This window comes from Nicotiana tabacum, chromosome 3, assembly GCF_000715075.1.
Source record: "Nicotiana tabacum cultivar K326 chromosome 3, ASM71507v2, whole genome shotgun sequence".
Taxonomy (NCBI): domain Eukaryota; kingdom Viridiplantae; phylum Streptophyta; class Magnoliopsida; order Solanales; family Solanaceae; genus Nicotiana; species Nicotiana tabacum.
This window is the reverse complement of record NC_134082.1, coordinates 127,688,664-127,716,447: the sequence shown is the minus strand read 5'-3', so window position 1 is coordinate 127,716,447 and position 27,784 is coordinate 127,688,664. Positions and strand designations below refer to the sequence as shown.

The window sequence follows — 27,784 nt, the reverse complement described above, 5'->3', positions numbered from 1 at the left end:
GCAAAAATTTCCAAAGCTTTCAAAAGTTACTAGAAATATCTGATTAGGATACTGTCAAAAAGTTATTGTCACGACCCAAAATCCTAACCCGGTCGTGATGGCGCCTCTCGTGAGGACAAGGCCAGCCAATCGACAAAACAGTACAAATATTTATAATTACCTAGCAGGAATAAGTCTAAATCATGGGCAATATAATCTTAAATGCGAAGTAAACGTGATAGAACAAGGAAAACCATCCCAACTCAGCCCGAAATCGGGGTGTCACAAGTCATGAGTTACTACAGAGTTTACTAATATTTTACAAAGTCTGGAATTATCATAAATAACAAAGATAAGGGAGAAAACGGGGTTGCGGACGTCAACAGCTACCTCGTTACTCCTAGTCACCGCCTGGCCTGGAAAGAATCAGCGCTCATGAGCGAACTCAGCTCTGCCTGTATCTGCACACATGGTGTAGGGAGTAATGTGAGTACTCCGACCCAGTGAGTAATAAAAGTAACTACAGTCCGAAGATAAGAAAACCTAGTAAATACACAAAGTAAGCTAAAATCCAAATATGCAGCAACATATGGAACTGAGCAGCTAAATAACAGTATAGATACAAATACATGAATATAATGCAATGCATATGATGGTACATTCCTGTACCCACTGCGGCATGCAGCCCGAGCCATCCCTATTTATTTATCGTCGACGGCACTCACTGGGGTTGTGTACAGACTCCGGAGGGGCTCCTACAGCCCAAGCGCAATATCTTGGTCAATCATTGTTACCTGACCAGTCAGCCATTGTTACCTGACCAATTTATATCATACAGTGCCATTGTTACCACTGTTCAAGTATATCATCCAGTGTCATTGTTACCACTATTTCAAGTATATCACACAGTGTCATTGTTACCACTATGTCAAGTATATCACACAGTGTCATTGTTACCACTGTTTCAAGTCACTTTATAATCAGTCCAGAAAATAATATAATAAACCCCTTGGGCATTTACAAAATAGAAGTTCCCATCCCGGAATACATTTAAAAATATCATTTTAGTTTTCAACACTTAGAATTATGGCTGAGTTTACAAAACAGCATTTAAAACCTTGGACTGAAATTAAATGATATACAAATCATGCTAAGCAGTAATATCAATCCTCGAAGGATTTTACAAATCGGCACAAGGCCCCAAACATGGCATCAAGCCCAGTAATATCAATGAAGTATGTGTATCAATCACCAGTATAGTATAAACATCACACGGGGTGGACCAAGTCACAATCCCCAGTAGTATCCGACCCCGCACTCGCCATGGAGTGCGTGTCACGCCTCAATATAGCGTTACGATGTGAAAGTCCGGGGTTTCAAACCCTCAGAATAGCATTTACATCTATTACTCACCTCTAGCTCGCTATGCCCTTGCCTCTCTAATTGGCCTCCTCGTGTGACGAATCTGCCAAAAATCACACAAACCTCAATGAAGTTCGATTTCTAAAAGACGGGGTTTTAACCATACATATCTGAAATTTGCCCCTTAATGATACTATAATGATCCCATATAGTTATGTAACTTCAATCTACCATATAACACTCAATATGGCCAATATTAGTACTAGATCCCATAAATTATGCCATTTAGGCATATTATCAAACATCTTGTAGGTATAAATATTTACACCTCTTAACTATAGCATTGGTTCCTCTAACTATCACCATTAACCAACAATTCATCACACTATTATTCTTTAACAATTTATACTTCCTAACATCACATGTGTGATCAACCATTCACACCCAAACCAACAAAAATTCCATCAAATAAACACCTCTAAATCCCTACCATGTTCATGTATTTAAATAGGGAATTTATGGCTTCCAACCACCATACAATAAGTTGTAATACTTGACTCATACTCATATTTCCATAATATATCCATATATGTGAGTCTAAGGTGTAGGATTTACCTTTTGGAAGAAATCTTGCAAAACCCTTCTTTGAGTTCTTGAAGGAATTTCTTGAAAATCTAAGGATTTTTAAGATCAATCCATGTTAATATAAGTGTTTGGGAGTAGTAAACAACTCAAAATACTCCAAAAATCTTACCTTAGGAGTGCAATTGGGTGCCTTGGTCGAATTGGGGGTGTAGAGGAAGCCCTAAGCTTGAGAAATGACTCAATTCCTTTCATTTCCAGTCTTTAGAGTACTTAAAAACCTTCAGTCGCATAGTTCGCGCGTTGTTCGCGCGTTTGTTCACGCGTTTTGCTGAGCATTCTGCCTCAGACGCGCGAAATGCGTGACTTCGCGCGATACTTCGCGCGCTCTGACACCTGACCAGTGAAATGGTCATAACTTCCTGTATACACTTCTTAATGACGAACAGTTTGTTGAATTGGAAACTAGACTCAAAGGGCTTTAATTTGATAGGTTGTAGCTCATACAACTCCTTATATAACGAGAGATATTATCGTTCAAAGTGAGGCTTTGTGCGCACTTATTTACAACTTTCGTCTATTATGAAATTTCCAACTTGAAAAGTTCCCGTTAGCCATCCGAAATCATCCCGAGGTCCTCGGGACCTCAACCAAAAATACCAATACATCTTATAATATTATTCAAACTTATTCCAATTATCAAAACACCTCGACTAATACCAAAATTATCGAATTACACCGAATTCAAGTCTAAGTTCCTTTAAAACTTCCAAAATGCGCTTTCGATCAAAACTCGACCAAAATATGTCCGAATGACTTGAAATTTTGCACACATATCAAAAATGTCATAACGAAGCTACATAAATTCTCGGAACTCCATTCCGACCGTCGGATCAAAATTTCACCTATCAACCGGAAATCGCCAAAATACTAACTTCGCCAAAATGAGCTAATTTCTTCACCGGACCTCCAAAATTAATTCCGATTGCGCTCTTAGGCCTTAAATCATCCCCCGAAACTAATCGAATCATCGGAATTCAATTCTGATCCCTCTAACTCACAAGTCAACGTCCGGTTGACTTTTCAAACTAATTCTTCCTTAAAGAGACTAATTGTTCCATTTCATACCAAACTCGATCCGAATTGACTCAAATTCACCAAGTACACATATTGAAATATAAATAAGCATTTAACGGGGAATACGAGACGAAAATACAGGAAACAACGTTTCGGGTCGTTACATTCTCCCCAACTAAAATAAACGTTCGTCCTCGAACGTGCCCAGACTTGTTCCAAAAGCCCAACAATTGCTGAATAACCTTACCATGTATAAATCCGGGGATGAACTCACGTCATCCTATCTCACGTAGGTCTGATAATACAATAAAATTAAAATTTCATAGCCATTTAGACCATAAACCGTAGACCCACATTGTACTTTCCGAAGTCATACCCAGAATTAACACGAACCAGCTGTAATAACCCACAATCCAACACTCGGAACGATAGTCTCTATTCACAGCAGTTGCCCACAATACCCAAATACCGATAGGAAACCTCTTGTTAGCTAAAGTATTATTCCAACACATTCATATACTGCCAACTATAAATAAAACACGCGATAAAACGTAACCATTTCTCAGATCAACCATTTATAAAGTCATTTCCTCTTTTACAAATATCGCAACAGATCTCCGAGCCGAACCTCGATATTATCCTCCTAACAAGCCGGAATCGATTTTTGTTCCTATTCATCACTGCCCCTAATGATCACCTCGAATCCAACACACCACTCTGGTGTTATAACACCCCAATACATGCCTAAGCTACAACTTGCATAATACGCGCACCCATAAGAAACGGTCCGAACATACTCAAATTATGAATATGACTCAACTGAGAGAGTTGTACCTCAAACTCTAGTGTTGCCACAACACAAGGCTGAGACCCAGTCTCACATCATAGAAATAGGACACACAATTTGACCAGCAAGGTCATGTTTCCACACATCTTTGCTGCAACGCGCGATCTTATCCAAATACTACTCCACATGAAACACCTCAAGTCACAATGCTTGAAATCGACAACCATGCTCAATTTATGGCTGGAGCCAGAGCAAATCATTACACCTACGGTGATACAAATAACACCTACTACACAAACCTGATAGAACATAATCCAGCTCACCTCGCCACTCAACCCGTGGCATTCCCGGCATAGCCCATGGCACAATAGTTCAGAATTGCCTGACGCTAAGACAACCAGTCTAAATTCTGACATCACATACAAAATCTAACATACCAGCAAGTAAAGATCTTCTCGAACCTCCAAATTTTGATAGCCGTTAAATAGTACCGATGCACACGATCCATAACCACAATATAGCCTGTACATGAGAACTCCCAGTTTCCAACTCCATGTAGCACACGCATCATCATACCTTACCCCAATATTATTGAAGTGCCATCAACTTAATCACATTGGCCTTTTTCTGAAACATGTAACCTCTACAAATCACTATGATTAGAAGTAAAATTTCCTTAATCATCTGAAAATCACTCACCCTAATCATCTGAAGCTCATTTCTCTAATCACCCAAAGTTGCCTGTACTGCCTAAGAATGTTATGAATTTCCATTCAGGACTGAACCATGACCTTACACACGCAATTCTCAATCCTTCACAACATATCACATATACCATATCATCCTAAGGTAACATGAGGACTTCACCTCCCCTTCCAAACCAGGAATGTTTACGTACTCAATTAGTCAAGAACTTTCATTGATCCCCTCTAGAAGAAAAACCATTACACATCCCATACTCTGCATGACACATATAAGTCTTGTTCAAATTCTTACAATACCGACACGACGGATAAAATCTGTATAAATTCATAACACCGCCGAATCAAATATTCATTGGGTCTACACTTCTGGCAAGAACTATCACCTCATTCTGAACCAAATAATGGTCTTAGCCCCTTAATTTACTTCATATACTCAGATTGCACTGATCTCGAATTCAATGATCTCGTCTCACCCATTACGAACTGCTCAGTTAATAAACATAATCAAAAGTCGCATATGATGCCTCAATATACCAATAGGCTACCAATTCGAATGCGGTACAAAAGGAAAGCAAACTCGGGAAGGAATTACCAATCCCACGCACTACTACGGACTTTCCTTAGAAAATAGGAAGCAAGGCATACAAAATAGCATATAGAAAACTATACTCAAAATCATACTGTTGCGGCGTGCAACCCGATCCAGATAACATACCCATGGCGGCGTGCCACCCGATCCACACATAGATCTCACATAAGGAGATGCACATCGAGCCAAATTTGCTCATTACAACAAAATACCGAGTATCACTCATAAGCAATGCTAAGTGCATAATAATATCTCTGAGGGACATATAGCGTTATAAGCTACAAAACTCAAGCACAACTGAGGTGCGATGTACAATCTGAATTTCAAGAGCCAAGATGCTTATATAACGTCATTCCTACGCGGATTCTCAACACATAGAAATTTCTCAAGTCGTCTCACAACTCACACAACGCAATGCATCACTGTGCGAAATATCTGACAGGAAGCATCAACCTAACTACTCCTCCATGAGGACCGCATTACAAAAAAATTAACACATCTGGCCTGATATAGAGCCATTATTCACATAAAATTCACTCACCGACTTCAAGTTGATTCTGATCACACTGAACTAGTCTGATAACCTTTCAAAGGTCCATAATAACTTCCATTTTCTTCATAAAACACAAGAACAACCATCACAATCGGAGTAATCCTCCCTAGTTCACAACCCAATATGCCAAGTGCCCTTCAGGCATGAATCTTTAATTTAACGACACCATCACAAACTTCATACTTGGTTTACATCTTTAATCAATCAAGTGATCATATGCCACACTTATATAATCTTCCCGTGGGACACACTCCCACAACCTACCACAACAATATCTGGAGTGTACCTCCAAATCATCGGTCGCTCTAATGCTGAAGAGCGATCAAGAATCATTAACCAGGATGCATGACCCTTTTTACAAAACACCGATCTTAGGTGACGTTGAAGACAATACCAACTTACCGTAAACATCAAAACTCTAACCAATATAGCATATAATCGTGTAATTGACCTATTTAATAGCAAACTCCCCAACTTGGCTCAAAGCCATTGATCAAAACGCACTCAATAAATCACAACGCAAGTATTCTAATGCTGCTGTAATACCATAGTGAGATTAAACTCACTCCTTCATACGCTCGTGGGAACACAAATCATCTGGAATTTTAACTCTTCTGCAATTTTTGCATTTACCCCACTCTCTAGGCGACCAAAATTTTTTACTAAGTCCCAAATTTTTCAAAAATTTTGGCAGAGTCTCCTTTGTAATTGGGCCTATCCACCTGCCAGAGAATCACCAAAACCATCCTAACAACATATCCACAACTTGACAAAGCATCACAATGCATATCAATTACATAAATCTCAATATTACATGTATTATACTATCAAAATTGATACATGGACATGCGTTGCACCTATTTGAATCATAATACATAGAAAATACCTTTCAACCCCCCATTATTGGGCTATTCAACCGAGTAAGAACATATTCTTTCTTTAAATGTTTTCGACCTTCAAGGTGGTCTCCTTGACTCAACTATTTCATCATAATACATTTACAGAAGCGATCCCAGCTCCCAGACTTATCTAACTAGTATGACAAATAGATTTCCCTCATAAGCCAATTACCCATTAGCTTTACCTTTAGTTACTCTTTTTGGTATACCTTCCACTACCATACACATTACTCATGACGTGGATATCCAACCGCCATTCCGGCTAATAAGGACAATAATGAACATATGAGTTCAAAGCACTTGCTCACAAAATCAGCACCTCGGTGCTCAAGCCATTGGCAAAGATTCGGCCTCAAGTCCTCCAGACTGACCTAACTTCAAACTCACAGAGATTACACTTTGCCCCTCGATCGGGGAATCAAAAGCCATCGAGGCACATCTGATACTGAGCGTTCATGCGTGCATGCGAACACGTGGAAGGAATTTCAAGAGTTACTCTTCAAGCTGAATCAATAACGCACGATAAGAATTCAAGAATGTGAAGTTTTCCTAAAGGTTCTGCAGCCTCTCGAGGATAAATACAGACGTCTCCGTACCTATCCGCGAGACTCTACTAAACCGGCTCATGACTCGTGAGACCAAGTAACCTAGGCTCTGATACCAACTTGTCATGACCCAAAATCCCAACTCGGTCGTGATGGCGCCTCTCGTGAGGACAAGGCCAACCAATCGACAAAACAGTACATCTCTTTATAATTACCTAGCAGGAATAAGTCTAAATCATGGGCAATATAATCTTAAATGCGAAGTAAACGTGATAGAACAAGGAAAACCATCCCAACTCAGCCCGAAATCGGGGTGTCACAAGTCATGAGATACTACAGAGTTTACTAATATTTTACAAAGTCTGGAATTATCATAAATAACAAAGATAAGGGAGAAAATGGGGTTGCGGACGTCAACAGCTACCTCGTTACTCCTAGTCACCGCCTGGCCTGGAAAGAATCAGCGCTCATGAGCGAACTCAGCTCTGCCTGTATCTGCACACATGGTGCAGGGAGTAATGTGAGTACTCCGACCCAGTGAGTAATAAAAGTAACTACAGTCCGAAGATAAGAAAACCTAGTAAATACACAAAGTAAGCTAAAATCCAAATATGCAGCAACATATGGAACTGAGCAGTTAAACAACAGTATAGATACAAATACATGAATATAATGCAATGCATATGATGGTACATTCCCGTACCTACTGCGGCGTGCACCCCGAGCCATCCCTATTTATTTATCGTCGACGGCGCTCACTAGGGGTGTGTACAGACTCCGGAGGGGCTCCTACAGCCCAAGCGCAATATCTTGGTCAGTCATTGTTACCTGACCGGTCAGCCATTGTTACCTGACCAATTTATATCATACAGTGCCATTGTTACCACTATTCAAGTATATCATCCAGTGTCATTGTTACCACTATTTCAAGTATATCACACAGTGTCATTGTTACCACTGTTTCAAGTATATCACCCAGTGTCATTGTTACCACTGTTTCAAGTCACTTTATAATCAGTCCAGAAAATAATATAATAAACCCCTTGGGCATTTACAAAACAGAAGTTCCCAGCCCGGAATACATTTAAAAATATCATTTTAGTTTTCAACACTTAGAATTATGGCTGAGTTTACAAAACACCATTTAAAACCTTGGACTGAAATTAAATGATATACAAATCATGCTAAGCAGTAATATCAATCCTCGAAGGATTTTACAAATCAGCACAAGGACCCAAACATGGCATCAAGCCCAGTAATATCAATGAAGTATGTGTATCAATCACCAGTATAGTATAAACATCACACGGGGTGGACCAAGTCACAATCCCCAATAGTATCCGACCCCGCACTCGCCATGGAGTGCGTGTCACGCCTCAATATAGCGTTACGATGTGAAAGTCCGGGGTTTCAAACCCTCAGAATAGCATTTACATCTATTACTCACCTCTAGCTCGCTATGCCCTTGCCTCTCTAATTGGCCTCCTCGTGTGACGAATCTGCCAAAAATCACACAAACCTCGATGAAGTTCGATTTCTAAAAGACGGGGTTTTAACCATACATATCTGAAATTCGCCCCTTAATGATACTATAATGATCCCATACAGTTATGTAACTTCAATCTACCATATAACACTCAATATGGCCAATATTAGTACTAGATCCCATAAATTATGCCATTTAGGCATATTATCAAACATCTTGTAGGTATAAATATTTACACCTCTTAACTATAGCATTGGTTCCTCTAACTATCACCATTAACCAACAATTCATCACACTATTATTCTTTAACAATTTATACTCCTAACATCACATGTGTGATCAACCATTCACACCCAAACCAACAAAAATTCCATCAAATAAACACCTCTAAATCCCTACCATGTTCATGTATTTAAATAGGGAATTTATGGCTTCCAACCACCATACAATAAGTTGTAATACTTGACTCATACTCATATTTCCATAATATATCCGTATATGTGAGTCTAAGGTGTAGGATTTACCTTTTGGAAGAAATCTTGCAAAACCCTTCTTTGAGTTCTTGAAGGAATTTCTTGAAAATCTAAGGATTTTTAAGATCAATCCATGTTAATATAAGTGTTTGGGAGTAGTAATCAACTCAAAATACTCCAAAAATCTTACCTTAGGAGTGCAATTGGGTGCCTTGGTCGAATTGGGGGTGTAGAGGAAGCCCTAAGCTTGAGAAATGACTCAATTCCTTTTATTTCCGGTCTTTAGAGTACTTAAAACCTTCAGTCACGTAGTTCGCGCGTTGTTCGCGCGTTTGTTCGCGCGTTTTGCTGAGCATTCTGCCTCAGACGCGCGAAATACGCGACTTCACGCGATACTTCGTGTGCTCTGACACCTGACCAGTGAAATGGTCATAACTTCCTGTATACACCTCCTAATGATGAACGGTTTGTTGCATTGGAAACTAGACTCAAAGTGCTTTAATTTGATAGGTTGTATCTCACACAACTCCTTATATAACGAGAGATATTATCGTTCAAAGTGAGGCTTTGTGCGCACTTATTTACAACTTTCGTCTATTATGAAATTTCCAACTTGAAAAGTTCCCGTTAGCCATCCGAAATCATCCCGAGGTCCTCGGAACCTCAACCAAAAATACCAATACATCTTATAATATTATTCAAACTTGTTCCAATTATCAAAACACCTCGACTAATACCAAAATTATCGAATTACACCGAATTCAAGTCTAAGTTCCTTTAAAACTTCCAAAATGCGCTTTCGATCAAAACTCGAACAAAATATGTCCGAATGACTTGAAATTTTGCACACATATACAAAATGGCATAACGAAGCTACAGAAATTCTCGGAACTCCATTCCGACCGTCGGATCAAAATTTCACCTATCAACCGGAAATCGCCAAAATACTAACTTCGCCAAAATGAGCTAATTTCTTCACCGAACCTCCAAAATTAATTCTGATTGGGCTCCTAGGCCTTAAATAATCACCCAAAACTAATCGAATCATCAGAATTCAATTCTGAGCCCTCTAACTCACAAGTCAACGTCCGGTTGACTTTTCAAACTAATTCTTCCTTAAAGAGACTAATTGTCCCATTTCATACCAAACTCGATCCGAATTGACTCAAATTCACCAAGTACACATATTGAAACATGAATAAGCATTTAACGGGGAATACGAGACGAAAATACAGGAAACAACGTTTCGGGTCGTTACAGTTATACATCGTTGACGGTGTAAATATTTGTTGACGCTACAAACATAGTTTTGTTATAAAATAAAGACTGTAAAGTAAAGACAAGTATAGAGAGAAACTGTTATATTATTCGAATTCAAACTGATGTACATAATGAACTGAAATTTCTTCTATTTATAGAAGAAAGGAAGCTGTTGTGTAAGCTGCTACTATACCAGATATGGATAATCTTCTACTGAGAGCAATGTTTATCCATAACGGAGTACTGAAAGGATAAGCTTATTATACCTGATATGGATAATCTTCTACCGGGAGTAATGTTTATCCATAACTGGGTACTGAAAGGATAAGCTTATTATACCTGGTATGGATAATCTTCTATCGGGGGTAACGTTTATCCATAACCGGGTATCGAAGTGATAAGCTTATTTCCAATAGAGTACTTAAATAGATAAATATATTTACGGTGGAATCCCATATGGATAAGCTTCTTCAGGAAGCTTATTTACAATGGAGTACTAAATGAATATCCATAATATAATATATTTATAACACTCCCCCTTGGATGTTCATTAAAAGATAATGTGCCTCATTAAAACCTTACTAGGAAAAAACACGTGGGAAAAAATCCTAGTGAAGAAAAAAAAGTACACATATTTAGTAATACGCATTGCTGGCTGCCTCATTAAAAACCTTATAAGGAAAACCCTGTGGGAAAAACCTTAGTAAGGGACAAAGAGTACAACGTGCATTTTACCCCCTGAAGAAAACCTTATTTCAAATATTTGAGTCTCCGCATTCCAATCTTGTATACCATATTCTCAAAAATTGATGTTGGTAAAGACAATCTGCTGGATTGTCACTTGAACTAATTTGATGCACATCAATGTCACAATTTTCCTGAAGATCATGTATGTAGAATAATTCTGGTAAAATGTTCTTCGTTCTATCTCCTTTTATAAATCCTCCCTTTAATAGTGCTATGCATAAAACATTGTCTCCGTATAATATTGTGGGTCTTTTATCACATTCCAACCCACATGTTTCTCGAATGAATCACTGATCTCAATCATATGCACTCCCTGCTTGCCGGTTTGAAATCGAGCTTTATGGGTATCGGATAAATAACCTGCATCTGCATTACCAATACGATCTGCACCACTTTTGTTAGCATTAGCAAGATAAATAAGTGCACCATCTACACCGAGATAGAGTATTTCAGGACCAAGGAGCTCCTCATCCTCTTCTAGAGGTTGGAACGGATCCTTATTCACTTCAAGTGATTGAATATTCATTGGTGTACTTAATGGGTATACTTTGCCCATGTAAAAGTATTTTTAAGACCCTCTTGGAGCTCTTCCGGAGTTCCAATAAGATTTATGTCACCAACATAAACAACAAGTGTAACAAATTTTGATGACATTTTCTTTATAAAAATACATGGACAAATAACATAATTTATGTAACTTTCTTTCAGCAAATATTTACTGAGGCGATTATACCACAAACGCACAGATTGCTTTAAACCGTACAAAGATCTTTATAATTTGATCGAGTACATTTCTCAAGACTTTGAATTATATGCTTCGGGCATTTTCAATCTTTCAAAGATCTTCATATAGATTTAACCAAATAAGTCATATAGGTTAAGACTTGTATCTAAATGGTATGACATCTTCAAGCGTCTGTACTGCTAGTCCGATCCTCACAATCTTTTACAATATTGTGCACTATATTGTATTAAATATATCGTCGACGATCATTTTGTGTCAGTTCCGAAACGACATAACTTGTGGAGATCTCATCACTTTCTTTATTTTCAGGTACCTGAACTTTTTCGGGTGTTTCATGAAAAGTTATGTCGTGGGCTCTTCTAGAGCTTATTTTCTCCTCATTATGATCATTTTGATCATTAGCTCCTACTTAACTCAAGGATTGTTACCTTTGGAACCGATTGGTCTACCATGCTTCATGCGTACAGTAAACTCTATCCTTCAGGGACTTTAATTTTAATAGGAGCATTTGCAGCTGAAATATGATATTTAATTTTGGATCAGCAAATGCTTCTGGCATTCGACTTGAATTATCTTCTAAGTGAGGATCATTATAATTCGATTCATGTAGCATATTTTTCAACTGTTTATTCCATCCTCCAAATGTTAGAAAAACTAACATGTATCCCCAATCATCTTTGGGAAACATATCTTTGTGTATTATGGTAGAGAAATTAATCATATACTACGCAACAAAAGATAGTAAAAATATTTGGTTTCTGATCCTAAACCAATTGAGAAGGGAGGACTTATCATATATTGTTGATCTGATGCATACAAGTGCTGCTATATGCAATTTAGAAAATCTTAGACCAACACATGAAGCTTTGTTCTCATAAGCAATGGTTTAGCCATTAATAGGAGGTATTCAATGCTAAACCAGCTTGGATATAAACCAACATTATCAAGATGAACTGTCTTGATTTCATAATCTGAAAATTATGCTCTTAATCGAGAAAAGCAATTCCAAATGCCAAACTGCAGGTTGACAATAATTACACATGTAACCATCTCATATATGCACCTATAAGTGGTTCACATGATAGGTGAACGGGCCCATATTCACCTTTTATATATTTCAGAATCAGGGGTCTTAGTCCCAACTTTAGCTGGTATAATCAATTCATTATGAGAACAAGCAACACATGAGAATTCCTGAAGAATCTTCTAGTTCTTTAGTATATGCTTATCTGAATTCTCAAATAGCTCATTTAAAAATGGCAAATGAAAACTTCAAGTTTATCATGTCATGTGCTATCTCTTAGTAAACTTCTGGTTTACTATGGCATAAACTTTTGCTTTAGTAAACTTCTGGTTTACTGTGATACATGATATAGTCCAAATTAAAGAATAAGACGGGTAACTTCTCACATACATATTATTTTACCCCTATGATTGTGGAAACATGAAGATTATCAATCTTCCAATCATTTATAGTCTCAATATGATAACCATTTGTATTAGTAAACTTCAGGTTTACTACAACATATGTTTTAACCATAATCATATAATATGAATGACATATTTGTATATAAGCTCTTCGAGAGCCTTCATTTATTATCCACAATCTAATATTTATCTGGCACTACTGGTGTCATGTATTCTTTAGACAAACATTTAGCTCTTCAAGAGTTGTTGATACATTTTGTACTATCAAATATTGTTCAGACACTGCTGGTGTCATGAGAGAAAATCACAATCAAATAAACAATGTAAAACAATTGTTTAAGCACACGAAAACTCCTCTTCATAATACTTTTCCACTTCAGGAGGCAATTTCAATTGTGTTACTTCTTCAGGAGCAAATTTAAAATACGAAATATTGAGTATATATTCTCTCAATTATATTAACTCTTCTGGAGGTGAATTGTAATGTATTCATATCAAGAGCGCGTTCATATTTACCCGACTTATTAGTATTGTCACATTCACTTCAGGGAATGGATTAATATTATCAAAAGTTCTCATTCTTCAGGAAATCGAACATAATTATCTGAATGCGCATTAATCACATCAAATTGTGATGCCTCAACTTCTTTTAAAATATTTACTACTTCAGGAGCAAATCGAGGCGTGCATTTAATATAGAGAATATTTATGTAGCTTATCTTCAATTGTAACCATAGAAAGCCTAAATTATCACTTCTGGTGATCATAGACATATACCACTTCTGGCAGTTAACAAAATATAATTACAATGAGATATACGAAATATAATCACTTCTTGTGGTTGTATATTTCTTGCAAACTCTGGTAGAGTTTAAGTTGATCTAATAATGTTATCCATATTCTTCAAAATGACATAAACAAGATATATTATAGTAAACATCATTATCAAATCATAATTTTTCTTTATGTACAACAATTACATAACCATACTATCTATTACAAATAACAAAAATTAAAATATTTACATTTTTACAGATTCACCACCGATTACATGACTTGTTTCTCCTTCTGGGAGTGCAAGGTAATCAGTTACATCCAAATGCATGAAGTCTAAATTATCTTCAGAAATAAAATTTGCTTCAACATTTTTCTCTGTCTTCTTTAGGGAGGCTTGATAAAGCTCAACCAGGTGCTTTGGCGTACGACATGTACGTGACCAGTGCCCTTTTTCTCCACATCTATAGCATGCATTTTCTGCATTTGGTGCTTGCACCGTTTCATGCTTTTGTTCCTTCCTTTTCCACTGCTGGTGGTGAGGAGCGTTCTTTGGTACATTATTATTACCATGATTAGAGTTTCTTTCCCGACCACGACCATGACTGGGGCCACGACCTTTTTTACGTTTAGCCTGGTGGAAGTTCGTCTCATTCACTTCACGGAATGGACAAGAACCAGTAGGTCGGCTTTCATGATTTTTCATTAATAGCCCATTATATTGCTCGGCTATAAGAAGATGTAAGATAAGTTCAGAATACTTTTGTAAATCCCATCTTTCGATATTGCTGCTGCAGGAGCATATTCGAGACATGAAAAGTGATGAAAGTTTTCTCCAACATATCATGATCGGTAATATTATCTGTCACACCTCCTTTTTACGCGCGCCCGCAAAGGCGTAGAGGACTTTTTCCAATTAAAGGACAAGCGAAACAGGATTATTATTAAAGAATCAGAGTCGCCACTTGGGAGATTTATGGTGTCCCAAGTCATCGGTTTTAATCCCGAATCGAGGAAAAGAATGACTCTGTTTAACAGTCCGCGAACCAGAAATCCGAGTAAGGAATTCTGTTAACCCGGGAGAAGGTGTTAGGCATTCCCGAGTTCCGTGGTTCTACCACGGTCGTTCAACTGTCATATTCGGCTTAATTATCTGATTTTTTACAATTATGAACCTACGTGCAAATTTTAACTGCTTACCGCTTTGTTATTATTTATTCAAAGAATTGCAATGTCGTGAGAATGCATCTCGAATTGCGCCACATAAATGTACCCGCAATTTTTGATACGTCCCAACTTCGTTGAGATTTGGATTTGGGTTACATAAATGCACACCCATTTTTAAGGAAGTAATTTATTAAATGCGCGCCCTAAGCGACTAGCGTATCATTGTTTTGGGTAAGGCCGTGAAATTTTGTTAAACGACATGTCCCGAAGTCTAAGTAACTTTACAAACACGTATAGAGGGCCCCGCAGCTTGTGATTTATTTTGGCGAAGCACGCCTCATTTATTTTAAGGATATCCTAAAGTGACTACATTTCTATTAAATTCGTCTCTAAAATAGAAGAGAACAAAATCCTAATTAATTACATGCTTGAAAAAAAAGGCGTAACATATTAAATGCTAGATTAAGACAAATGTTAACAGAAAGGAATATTACTAAAATTGAATTATAAATAAAATACGGAATCGACAAATAATATATTCAAAAGAAACTATATATCCTATAACTAGATTAAACTCGCATTGTTAGATAACTTGAACCGTTGGAATTAATTATTTACAACTATTTGAAACTAGAATCAATCTTACTTACTAATGCATATTCGAAAGTTTATTAAATTTAAACGTTAACTCGTCTTGTTTGAACTCAAATCATGCCAAAATGCCTAATTCACGAAATTAATTTAAATTCATGCTTTAACTAAATTTAGCTACATGTTCACGATTAACCTACTGTTGACAATATTAAAACCTTCATAGCTAGTGAACTAATCAGTTTTGCCAAGCCGATTCACTAAAGACCAACTTATGTTATTTTCCTCTTATTCCAATTATTAAACAGTTTGACAGTAATGAGCATGCTTAAATATATATTACCTAATAATCAAACTAAAGCAGAGTATTGTTTAATACATCACTACAAGATGCCTAGTTATACAAAGCGACAGAAATTTACAGAATAATAATACATGAAATAGCCTAAATACAATCAGTAAAAGAAACAAAGAAAAAGCTAAATTAAAACTTCAAAGTTCCATTCTTCATATGTATTCATGCTTTCACATTTCAACTTACAATATCGACAAGGTTACATCCATGTACCTGGTATTGGAAGTAAAAGAAGAGGAAGATCAGCATTAGCAAAGCAACCAGAACAATCAGCAACAACAGTAGCAAATTGAACACCCAGGGATGGATTTTCAAACCAACAGAGATGATTCCACATCCAATAACAGATTCAAAAATAACCCGACAGCAATACCAATACCAGAAACCCAATCATTCAATGAAACAGCCCTCCAAAACCAAAAGAAAACCCAGGAAAACCAATCTGAAAATCAGTAGTACCAAATGCAAACCACAGAAGCAGTAACAATATTCTGATCCTCAGTAGTAAAGAAAGGCTTCACTTTCAGTTTTTTAATTCTCAAAGACTGAATTTCTTAAGTTCTGACAAATCAGTTTTCTTTTCAACTTAAGCTCTGAATTTTTTTGATGATAAAATCCAGTCTATTTTTTTAACTCTCTAACTCTGACTCTCCAAGTTTTTTTTTTTAAAAAAGTTCGTCCTTAATTCTGCCCAAACTCCCCTTATTTATGTCCAAAAAACAGACCACTTTAAACAAATAAAGAAAAGGTCACATCTTCTTGAGCCCCGTAATCCCACTACTACATGTCTTGTCCCCCATTTTTATTAAACAAATGTATTATTCCCCACTAATATATGTCTTGTCCCCCACTATATTATTTTAATACCTTATTTTAATATTATTAGTGCTTAGTGGACAAAGCACTCAAAATAAATAATTGTTCAAATTTTTAATTCCAAAAATACCCTCTGAAATTACCATTCTACCCCCATCAGCTATAACCAATTCACCTAATCAATTAACCAAAATACAGCAGCTATAACCAATTCCTAATCAAATTTCATCAACAGTTTTAAGCTAGAAACTCAGATTATGTCAAATATAATCAAAATAAAGACTAAAGATTCAGGGAACCAAACCATATGATGAACAATAAAGAAACAACTGAAATCATTTTGACTGAACAATATTTTTAACAACAAACATACTTTCAGATTCAACAACAGTAACAAATTGAACATAACAAACAAGTAGATTCAAATCACTAAACTCAATAATCAATTGAACTTCAAATTAAATCTAACAACATTATAACCAAGATAAAGGATTCAAGTGATTAAACTAACACACTTCTATATTAAAACTAAACAAGAACAAATGAAGAAAAACAAACTGAAGAAATAATCAAGAAATGAAAAACAACGAACAAGAAAAGAATCAAACATATACTGATTTCAGATCCGATAATATCAAACAAAATACGGACAGAAATGAAACTTAAACCAACTAACCGAAAACGAACAACGACGAACTCGAACGGAAACGGAAAACTCGAACCAAGACTGCCAACGACCTCGACGTGAGATGAAGCTGCTGCTGGTGGACGACCTCGACGATGGTTAACGACGAGCTGCTCAGCTGCTGGTGGGCGACGAGGCAGCGTGAGGCTGCTGTGCATCGTGAGATGAAGCAGCAGCACTGTCGAAGAAGCTGCAACAACACTGCTGCTCGTCAATGGCGGGGGTCGTTGGCAGTGTCGTCGCGGGTGGTTTGGGTGGACGACGAGGGTCGTGACTGGTTGATGCACGAGTGAGCTAGGTTGCTCGACGAACAGGAACGCAGTACTGGGGCGCTGGGCAGTCCGTAGGGGGTTGTGCGGAGATGGAACTTGCTGAGGTTTCAGGTGGAACGAGGAAGAAGATGACCGGAGCTGCTGGTGGACGTGGAGGCTGTGTGTGTGTGTGTTGAGCAGACCGAAGAAGAAGAAGAAGAAGAAGAAGAAGAAGAAGAAGAAGAAGAAGAAGAAGAAGAAGAAGAAGAAGAAGAAGAAGAAGAAGAAGAAGAAGAAGAAGCAACCATGGCGTCGTCTGGTTGGCTGCGTCACTGGTGGTTATGGAGGCTGGGTTGTTGGTTCGAAGAAGAACCATGGACGACGAAGGAGCTGGAGCTTGGGGTCAGCCATGGGAGGGCAGCCATGGGAGCTGGAGCTTGGGGTCGTTTGGAGAAGATGGAGAGAAGAAGGGGGGGGGGATGTTTTTTTAGGGTTTGGGGAAAATGAAGAATGAAAAATGGGAAGAGGGGGGGGGGGTAACTCGTTTGGGTTATGGGGCGGACCGGGTCGGGTTGACCCGGTGGGGGTTTGGGTTGGATAAGGGGTTATTTGGGCCTATGTTTAAAATTGAAGAAGAGGCCTAATTCCGATTTTCTTTATATTTTTTGCTCTCTTTTCTTTTACGTTCTAATTAATAAAACTAAAATTCTAATTTAAGTTATAAACTAAATTAACTTATCAAAAATACTAATTAATTCCTAGCAACAATTATCATACATAATTAAACACCAATTAAAACAAAATTGCACAATTTGACATTGAATGCTAAAAATGCAAACGATGCATATTTTTGTAATTTTCATTCTTGTAAAACAAACTTAATTACTTCTAATTGTAAACTTAAATCCTCAATGCAAATGCGATATATTTTTGTATTTTTATTAATTTAACAAATAAATATGCACAGACAAATACCAATAATTATCCAAAAATGCCACGAAAATTCTCACAATTGCACACAAAGGAAAATTATTTTATTTTGAATTTTTGGGAGTAATTCTCACATAGGGCAAAAATCACGTGCTCACATTATCATCACATAACTTCAATTGAGAAATAATTCTGAACATAGCAGAATTATACTCACTGATAGATTTAAAATCTTGTAGCCTTAGATGAGTCCAATCATATCGTGCATGTGGAAGAACGACCATCTTCAGGTGGTCATATCTATCTTTCAAATTATTCCACAGTATGACTGGATCTTTAACAGTAAGATATTTCATTTTCAGGCCCTCATCAAGGTGATGACGTAGGAATATCATTGCTTTGGCACAGTCTTGGTTTGATGCCTGATTTTTGTCTTTGATGGTGTCTGCCAGACCCATCACATCAAGATGAATTTCAGCATCAAGCACCCAAGACATGTAGCTTTTGCCCGGTATATCCAGGACTACAAATTCAAGTTTAGAAAGATTTGACATTATTTAGGAAAAGAAAGTTCTTACCTCAGACGACTCAAAATATTTGCTCGAGATGGCAGAGTCTCGTGCTGATAACGTGTTATAAAATAAAGACTGTAAAGTAAAGACAAGTATAGAGAGAAACTGTTATATTATTCGAATTCAAACTGATGTACATAATGAACTGAAATTTCTTCTATTTATAGAAGAAAGGAAGCTGTTGTGTAAGCTGCTACTATACCAGATATGGATAATCTTCTACTGAGAACAATGTTTATCCATAACGGAGTAGTGAAAGGATAAGCTTATTATACCTGATATGAATAATCTTCTACCGGGGGTAATATTTATCCATACTGGAAGGATAAGCTTATTATACCCGGTATGGATAATCTTCTATCGGGGGTAATGTTTATCCATAACCGGGTATCGAAGTGATAAGTTTTTTCAAGAAGCTTATTTCCAATAGAGTACTTAAATAGATAAACATATTTACGGTGGAGTCCCATATGGATAAGCTTCTTCAGGAAGCTTATTTACAACGGAGTACTAAATGAACATCCATAATATAATATATTTATAACAAGTTTAACATTTATTTAATTAGTATATCAGATTATTAATTAATGCATATAAAAAATTTACTCTGGTTTAGTGAAATAGTTCAGGGGTTTAGCTTACCATCAATTTTCTGTGTTTCATCTCCACTTTACCTTTTTCATGTGCGTCACGACTCACGACCCACGACATTAACAAAAACGAATTCACCAATTGCAAAAATTGAAATGGTTCTTCTTCTCCGAACATCAACATTAACATTGCCACAAAAACCGGTCCAAAATCCAAATTGTCCGAAACCCATTCTCTTCTCTCCTCCTCCTTCATCAAACTTCATTACAGTTTCACAATAACAATGGTTGTTGAAGCTCATCAGCTATTTCTCCCAAAACCCCCTTTCTTTTCACCTTCTTTCCCTTCTCCACCCCCTCACTTTTCTTCTTTCCTCTTTGACCCTTCTTCTCTCTCTTTAGCTCTCTTCCATTCCGATTCCTCTATCTCTCTCTACCCTTCTTTTTCCCCTTTCTCTCTCTCCTCCTTTCCTCCTCCTCAAACCACCATCCCTCCGCCCGTCTCTGCCGCCGCTTTCCTCCTCCTCCGGAACCCTTACCCTACTACCCTCTTTCTCATCTCTTCTCCTATCTCCGGCGGTTCCTCCATTCTCCTCCGCTTCTACATCCTCAACGCCGCCCGGAAAAGTTTTGCTCCGGCGAAAGTTGTGTGCAATCACAGTGATTTCAAGTTTGACGAGAGTAAATCTGGGGTTGTTTTTAGGGTTTCTCATGGGGTTTCGCTGAAATTGGTTGGGGATGTGAATGTGTTTGCTCTATACTCTATTTTGAATGGTAAAATTTGGATTTTTGCTGTGAAGCACCTGAGGGATAATGAGGTGAAGCTAATGAAGTGTGCTGTGATTGATTGTTCATTGCCGGTGTTTTCGATTAGTCTTTCGTTTGGGTTCCTGATTTTGGGGGAAAATAATGGGGTTAGGGTTTTACCCTTGAGGCCATTGGTCAAAGGAAGAGTTATTAAGAAAGAGAAGAAGAGTTTGAATGGAGGGTTAGAAAAAGATAAGATGGAGATAAAAAAGGTGTCTTTACGAAATGGGATGATTAATGGAATTAATGCTGAGATTTGTTCTGCTGATGGTAACAAATTCACTACGGAATTGAAGTTCCCTTCCACTGGTGTGTTGGAGGAAAGGATCGAAAACCGCACTGGATCAGGTGCTGAAATACTTTCTTGTTTGCTGTCTTTTTGTAGCTATTTGAGAAGCTTAGGGTGGAGACCCCTAGCTGTTTTAATGGTTATTGCTTTTAAATTGCTATTTTGCATTTCTGGTGATATGGACTGCTTAAGCCTGGATACAGGATCTGTACATGTATCTACTGTTTTACTCAGTTTTTTACTTTTTTTAGTCCAGCATATCTTTGTATAAAATTAGGTAAGATCATAGTATTCCTCAAGGTAATTAGCTCCTTAAAACTTGTCTATGTACTCTATGTAAAAGCAATACTTTAGTGGGTATTTCGTGTATACATTGCTTGGATTAGTTTCTAAGTAGAAATAGCTGCCTAGAAAGGTTAAATAAAATGAACTGGTTTCCTGCTATTTATCCGCAACTTTAGCGACCGCTGCACCCCTCTCAAGACCCATAACTTCACAAGTCACGGGGTTTGACTTTCTAAATTGTCTTCAAAAGAGTACCTTCTTAGTATGCTTGGTAAATACATCCTATTAGAATAGTCTGATACCAACAATGTCATGCTTGGGATAATTTGAGCTTCAGATGTGTTTCATAGATATAAGGACGTTATGATGGATGCAGATATACAGAATTTGACGGATGTTAGATACTATCACATCTGTTAGAGAGTACAAGTAACACCCATGGATGATATAATGAGATGTTATCTTAAATGGTTTAGTTATGTCATACGTATATCTCCATATGTGCCGATTCATAGTTGCAGTTTTATAATGATTAAAAATGATAAAAGAGGACCTAAAATCAAATGGAGAAAAGCAGGCTAAAAGATATCCAATTGATTTCGAATCAAACAGACTTAACTAAGAACATAATACAATATAATAATAGGATCCTTATAAGCGATACCAATTAATTAAGATTAGGTTTATTTACATGCCGGGTGTTCGTCAAAGCGTCACTTTATTCTGGTTAGAGACTTATATATTCACATAGGGATAAGAGTGAGATGTACACAACCTCTAGTTTTAGAGAACTCTTAAAATTAGTTACTATCATAATGAAATGAACGTGAATAGAGCAGAATGGATACAGAGTATTCTTATCCCTAAATGTCTTCCCAGTAGCTTGTGTTCAGCAAATAATATTGATCATTTTTTTGATTTTGCTAACTTCCTGATCTTATGTTAGAAAGTAGTCATGTTATGGAGCTAACTTTCTCTTTTGTATCCATTACATCTTCTTGATGCCATCAATGAATATGAAACTACTTACAACAACAAGAACAACATACCCAATATTATCCCACACCAATGGGGTCTTGGGAGGGTAGTGTGTATGCAGACCTTACCCCTACCTTGTGAGGATAGAGAGACTGTTTGCAAATATGAAACTACTTACTTTATCAAAAAGGGGATTTTTATAGCACACCCTGAATAATTGGGATTGAGGCGCCATTGATTGGTTGACTTGTAACTGGTGTAATATTTTGTTTGACTTATCAAAGATACGGCTTTAATTATGTTGTGAGTTCTCTTTAGATGATACACTTCATCCTCCTCTTCTCTTTCTCTCTCTCTCTCTCTCATATATATATATATATATATATATATATCTTTATCTTTATCTCTCTCTCTCTTTTCCTTTCTGAGAGACACATTTATTGTCTTGGAAACTAGACACATCTATGGTCTGAAAGGTATCATCAAGAGTGAAGAAACTAAATGAGATGGTGCTTTCATTGAAATTATCTGGTTCAGCTAGTCTTGGATTAGTATATTTACGTTGGAATGATGGTAATGCTTTATTCCAGTTCTACCTTTACCTGCACGGGCACTGAGAGTATTTTTTTGAGTTTATTATTGTATTGAGTTTCATACACGTTTAAAATATATTTTTTGAAATGTGAAAGGTTGAAGTAGTCATTTAGAAAGATGTCAAATCGACCTGGAGATAATGTGAACTAGCATTAGTTATATTTTCTTGAATTTTAGGAGTTAGGATGCAGAAAAAAGTTCTGTTAAAAAAATTGGTAATGTTTTTCAAGATGGATAACAGAAGAGAGTAGGTCAAGTATTTTGGGATGGAGGGGGTAACTTCCCTGTTCCAAACAATAAACCAACAGGTTAGGGTTGCAATATTTTATCCTTATCCGCCTTTTGTGACAGACCCTTCCTAATGAAAAATAGTACAAAACAAGTATGACACCAATGATTTGTATAATGTCAGTGTCACTGTCAAAGTCATAGAGTGCGGTGTGAATTAGTTAAGCTAACGACCGAACTGAAGACTTTAGCCCTAATTTCATTCTTTGAATTTTGGTGTGGAACACTTGGCATTCCGTTTCTTGTCCTCTGTACCTCCTCTATGTTTCTTTCGCCCGCTCAAAGATATGAATGCATGACAAGGCTTGTAGGAGATTATTATACTTATTTCCAGTAAAAAAAATTCCTTAGTTCTACTATTTTCATGTCTGCCTCCATCACCATTTTTTTTCCTTTTATTTGGGCTGGTCTTGTCTTAATTTTGTGACTAAGGTACCTCTGCTATTTTTGCTATTTTAAAAATGTAATAATGTATCATTTACAACTTGCTTTAAGTTTTCTGTGATTTCTCCATCATATTAGATCTTGAAGCTCTAATTTTGTCATTTCCTACAGCTGCTGATTGTGCATTCTAACTTGCAGCAAAGTTAAGGTCTGTGAGACTTACACAAAATTCCATAGAATGGATTGCAAGCTTTGTGGCATTCAAGAGCAAGGATGATAATTTCGAGTCAATCAAGATGCCGGCTAAGTCAGCAAAAGCAATTGGCATTCAGGCCTTGTCTTCAACCAAGTATCTGATCTTGGACTCTGAAGGAAATCTTCACCTCTTGTTCCTGGCAGCTTCTGTCCAGGGATCAGAGACACCTTATTACATGAAACAGTTGACTCACAACATGAAAGTTCGAAAGCTCGTTGTTTTCCCGGATTCTTCTACAAGTATAAGCCCATCCCTTTCAATTCATAACTTTGTGTTCATTTTGTTCATTTTGGGGGAGGTAATGCCGTGTTAGTTTGCTAATATCTTACTTCAGAAATTTATATAAAAAGGCTATGTCATAGAATATCAGCATTCTCCTTTAGCTTTATCATGAGAATAAAAAATTCTGTTCTGTAATGCCATTGAATGTTCCATCTTTTCAGGATCACAGACTGTTTGGATGTCAGATGCACTCCATACTGTTCACATGATGGTGGTGACGGACATGGATACTTCTGTCAATCAAACTGACAGCAAAGACCCTGCAGAGAAGCTTGTACATACTTCAGGTATTGTTTTTCTTTTTCATGTATTATCATGTTTCTAAAATAGGAGAAGCATTTTATATCATGAATTATGCCTTTAATATTTCTGATTCAGTTGCCTATTAAAATGATATGTAACACCAAATATGCATCAGTTCAAACTTCGGATGGTTTTACATGTACGAGGATATGCGTAGATGAAGAACATTCATTTGTTTATTTTAAGATTGCCATCCTTGTATTATCAGCTCCCTTTTTCTGTTGATAATGCATTGAGCTATCACAATCCAAGTGTCATTTGGGACTAGGAGGGTACATGGGTTATTCCATTAGATTCCCAAGGTGCTCGTGACTATGTCATATCAAAAGTGCCTTCAAAGTTCATCAATACTATATTTGTCTACCATCAGGTGATTGGTGGTCTGGTTTTCAGTGAGCATCATTGTTATCTTCAGTGGTTCATCTAGCCAGATAAATCCTGGTCTTTCTTTTTCCTCCCTGAGTTTTTTGGATCCTCTTAAGAGTATAATCAATGTGATTCGTAGAGCATCTCAGTCTTTCAACAATTCTGCATGTTTATTCAACTTGCAAATGTTCTGTTCCTTGAGGTTATTCCAAGAAGGATGAATTAATTTGATTAGATACGTGATTGGTCTTTTCTGACCACTGATTATATCAGTACTGATCATTTATAAAGTTAAGAGCTATTAGCAACTTAAGTAACTGTTCTCTTCTTTTACCTTTATGTAGTTGTGCAAGCAATATTTTCCAGTGAAAAGGTCCAAGAAATTGCAGCTTTGGCTGCGAATACAGTATTGCTTCTTGGACAAGGTATGCACAACTAAATTTGTATCTGGAGCATGCATCCCTAAATTTTTTCCTACTAATGACAAGAGTAAAAATTCAATCAAGGTAGTTAGCGTGCTTGAATAAAGAGTAGTTCAAACTCAAAACTAAACTAACATGCTTGAGGTCATCCATTACAAGGTAATTCTTTCTTTTGTGCAACTGTTGGTCAGTTTGACCTTTAGTTGACTGTATTCGGGCACGTTTTTGCCCCTTCTCTAATGAAATTTATTACGTTACCAAAAAAAAAATAATGACAACAGCCTGTTCGATTTATTGAGTTTCATGCTTGAAATACATGAGTTGACTTTTTAAATATTAATTGACAACATCCTGCAGGTGTAATTTGTTGACTTATATACTAGAAGCATTAGCCCTAGATATTGCAGTCATTGGTGGAAAACAAACTCTTTGTTTATAAAGAACTTCTGCTGATCACGCCCTCTGTTATTTTCAGGAAGTATGTTTGCATATGCAATTTCCTAGAGATGCTGAGTGGTTCTTTTTGGTCAGTGAGTCCTCCCCTTCATTAACATACTTTTTCTACCAGTATTTTGGATTTTCTGACAAGGTGATTTCTTATGGGCATCAGCAGAAATTTCTTTGCTTGATTGGTGTCAAAAAGATATTTACATGAGCTATCTTACACATAACTATCAAGTTATTTTGTTTGCTCGTATGAAGAATTTTTTTTATGTTTCAGTGCTTTATAAACTAAATTAGTTTTTGAAGACTTGGAAATATAAACCTTTTCTCGTCTCCCTTTTTTTTGCAGGCTATTCACGTTTCACATTTGGATAGAAAAGTAATGCCAATCGGGTGGTTTTGCTGGAGTTCTCTTGTGGGAGGAGTAAGTGTTAGAAGTGATTTGTTTATTAAAATGCTCCTTCTTTAAGTTTTAGAACTTGGTCATCTTCGTTTGTTTCACCTGGCTATTGTACTTCTTTTGTGGGTGGTGAGCAGTTTTTGAGCTGCAGCTGTCAATATCTATCAAATGGTTCATATCAAGTGAAGGAGACTGAGCTCTTGAAGTAAGCATCTTGATCTTTTCATTTCTCACTATCTCTACCAGATGAAAAACTTTTCAGTATCTCGGAGAGATGTATTAAGAACTTGCTAGTGTTTTTAGGGTTCAGAAGTATTTTGTGAAAGACTATTTGAGAAACTGGATCGGTTAGAGGGTCGCATAGAGGAGTGTGTAGCATAATCTATTCCACACGAATAGTTTACCTGTAACTATTCAATGCATCTACAAAATATTGATAAATGCATTGTTTGTGAAGTATATGGTTGTGGTGGCATCTTTCTCAACAAAAAAAAAATTCCTTCTCCTTCTCAAAAATGTGTGCGTGGTGGCACGAGCTATGGATAGAAGAATTTTAAAGAATTACTACATTCTTATGATGGATTCTAATCTGGTTGAGATGTCATTGTTTCTCGGATAACTTGTGAAGGGTGAATAATTGAGTCAATTCAACTAGATCTTCACCTGTTGTATCTGGGTCGAAATTTTGTTATTGGTTTCATATTTTACTTTCAGTGAATTATTTGATACACCATATGTAGGTTGTATAAGAAACATATTTAATACCTTATATTGTGTTTTTGTTGGTAGAGAAGCTATTGGAGGATCTGACTATTGGCTGTTGGGCGAGGTCAACTCTTTCAGCAATTGATGCCCGCGTGCTGCACGACTTCCATGACTGCAAAGATAGTGCATTGTAACCACTGAAGCTGTGCATGTATGATGATATAAATGTTACATGTGTTCCTGGTCTTTGCTACTGGAATCCTCAACATTGATGGGGTATGAGATCAAGCATCCATGTTGAAACGTGTGGTAAGAGGGCTTCTGCCATTGTATTGGTCTAATATCGGCTTGTTTTTGGAAGTTTAGCTTCTTTCTGTAATAAGCTTGTCAGAATTATGTATGTCAGATATGGGGTTATGGTTATACTGATACCTGGATACTTAAGCTGTCATACTACATCGTTATTCATAGACCACATATTATGGAATAAGAAGTCTTTAGCCTATTCATGATTGTAGTCGAGAATCATCTCGAGGATGTTAATTAGCGGGGTAACAATTTCCTCCTTTGACGTTCTATCTCTTTATTGCTATTATCTCTTGCCTTTCTCGAGTATGGATGCTGTAGAACTCAACTTGGTGGTGACTTAAGTGGAATATAATATGTTGTTTTCACCATCTATGACTCTTCACCGCTGTGCTAAGTTCTTTACTTGTATGCAGCTTAATTCTGATTTGGTTTCTGGCCGAGGATCATTGCTGACTGGACAATTACTGGTGTTGTATAGTATTTCATTTGATAGCCTCCATTTGAACCTTATCACTCGTCTTTCAGACCTTTTTTTTGGGGGGGGGGGGTAGAGGGCTATTGTCGAAACAGTATCTGAATAGCTAAACTATGTAGATTTCACTGCTGAGAAAATGAAGCTTTAACTGTAACTACCAGGTAGAATCATGTGTGTTACCACTTTACAGTGAAGAAAAAGTAATTGAGGCTTTTGTTCTTTTCTATCGGTTTGCTGCTGTTTGAAGTGT

The 27,784-nt window shown here is 37.0% G+C and overlaps 1 protein-coding gene and 2 long non-coding RNA genes across 12 annotated transcripts; 1 reads left to right on the top strand and 2 right to left on the bottom strand.

Annotated features, from left to right (window-relative positions):
* Window positions 1-292: 292 nt before the first annotated feature.
* Window positions 293-2,146, bottom strand: LOC142175078 (uncharacterized). The gene is made up of 3 exons (XR_012704258.1): window positions 2,096-2,146; window positions 1,957-2,015; window positions 293-440 (listed from the first exon to the last, which is right to left on the bottom strand). It is a non-coding gene; the product is annotated as an uncharacterized LOC142175078 (long non-coding RNA).
* Window positions 2,147-7,498: 5,352 nt separating this feature from the next.
* On the bottom strand, window positions 7,499-9,277 carry LOC142175075 (uncharacterized). The gene is made up of 3 exons (XR_012704256.1): window positions 9,227-9,277; window positions 9,088-9,146; window positions 7,499-7,572 (listed from the first exon to the last, which is right to left on the bottom strand). It is a non-coding gene; the product is annotated as an uncharacterized LOC142175075 (long non-coding RNA).
* Window positions 9,278-20,018: 10,741 nt separating this feature from the next.
* On the top strand, window positions 20,019-27,424 carry LOC107820733 (uncharacterized). Of its 10 annotated transcripts, none has more exons than XR_001655980.2 (8): window positions 20,019-21,102; window positions 23,771-24,067; window positions 24,272-24,397; window positions 25,124-25,204; window positions 25,677-25,727; window positions 25,995-26,069; window positions 26,183-26,250; window positions 26,835-27,424. XR_001655980.2 is itself a non-coding variant. In XM_016647073.2 (8 exons), the coding sequence occupies exons 1-8, from the start codon at window positions 20,232-20,234 to the stop codon at window positions 26,893-26,895; spliced, it is 1,626 nt and encodes a 541-aa protein (XP_016502559.1). In that variant the 5' UTR covers window positions 20,033-20,231; the 3' UTR covers window positions 26,896-27,424. The 10 variants fall into 10 exon arrangements, 3 of the variants coding, with proteins under 3 accessions (XP_016502559.1, XP_016502558.1, XP_016502557.1); XR_012707820.1 differs by having other exon boundaries at window positions 25,677-25,731; XR_012707818.1 differs by having other exon boundaries at window positions 20,033-21,102; window positions 25,681-25,731; window positions 26,840-27,424.
* The last annotated feature ends 360 nt before the right edge of the window (window positions 27,425-27,784 follow it).

Bases quoted from the DNA above. Each gene is read 5' to 3' on its own strand.
- LOC107820733 (XM_016647071.2), top strand. From the start codon at position 20,232: ATGGTTGTTGAAGCTCATCAGCTATTTCTCCCAAAACCCCCTTTCTTT. The intron at 21,103-23,770 runs GTGCTGAAATAC...TCTAACTTGCAG, and splicing joins CGAAAACCGCACTGGATCAG to CAAAGTTAAGGTCTGTGAGA. The intron at 25,205-25,680 runs GTATGCACAACT...ATTTTCAGGAAG, and splicing joins AGTATTGCTTCTTGGACAAG to TATGTTTGCATATGCAATTT.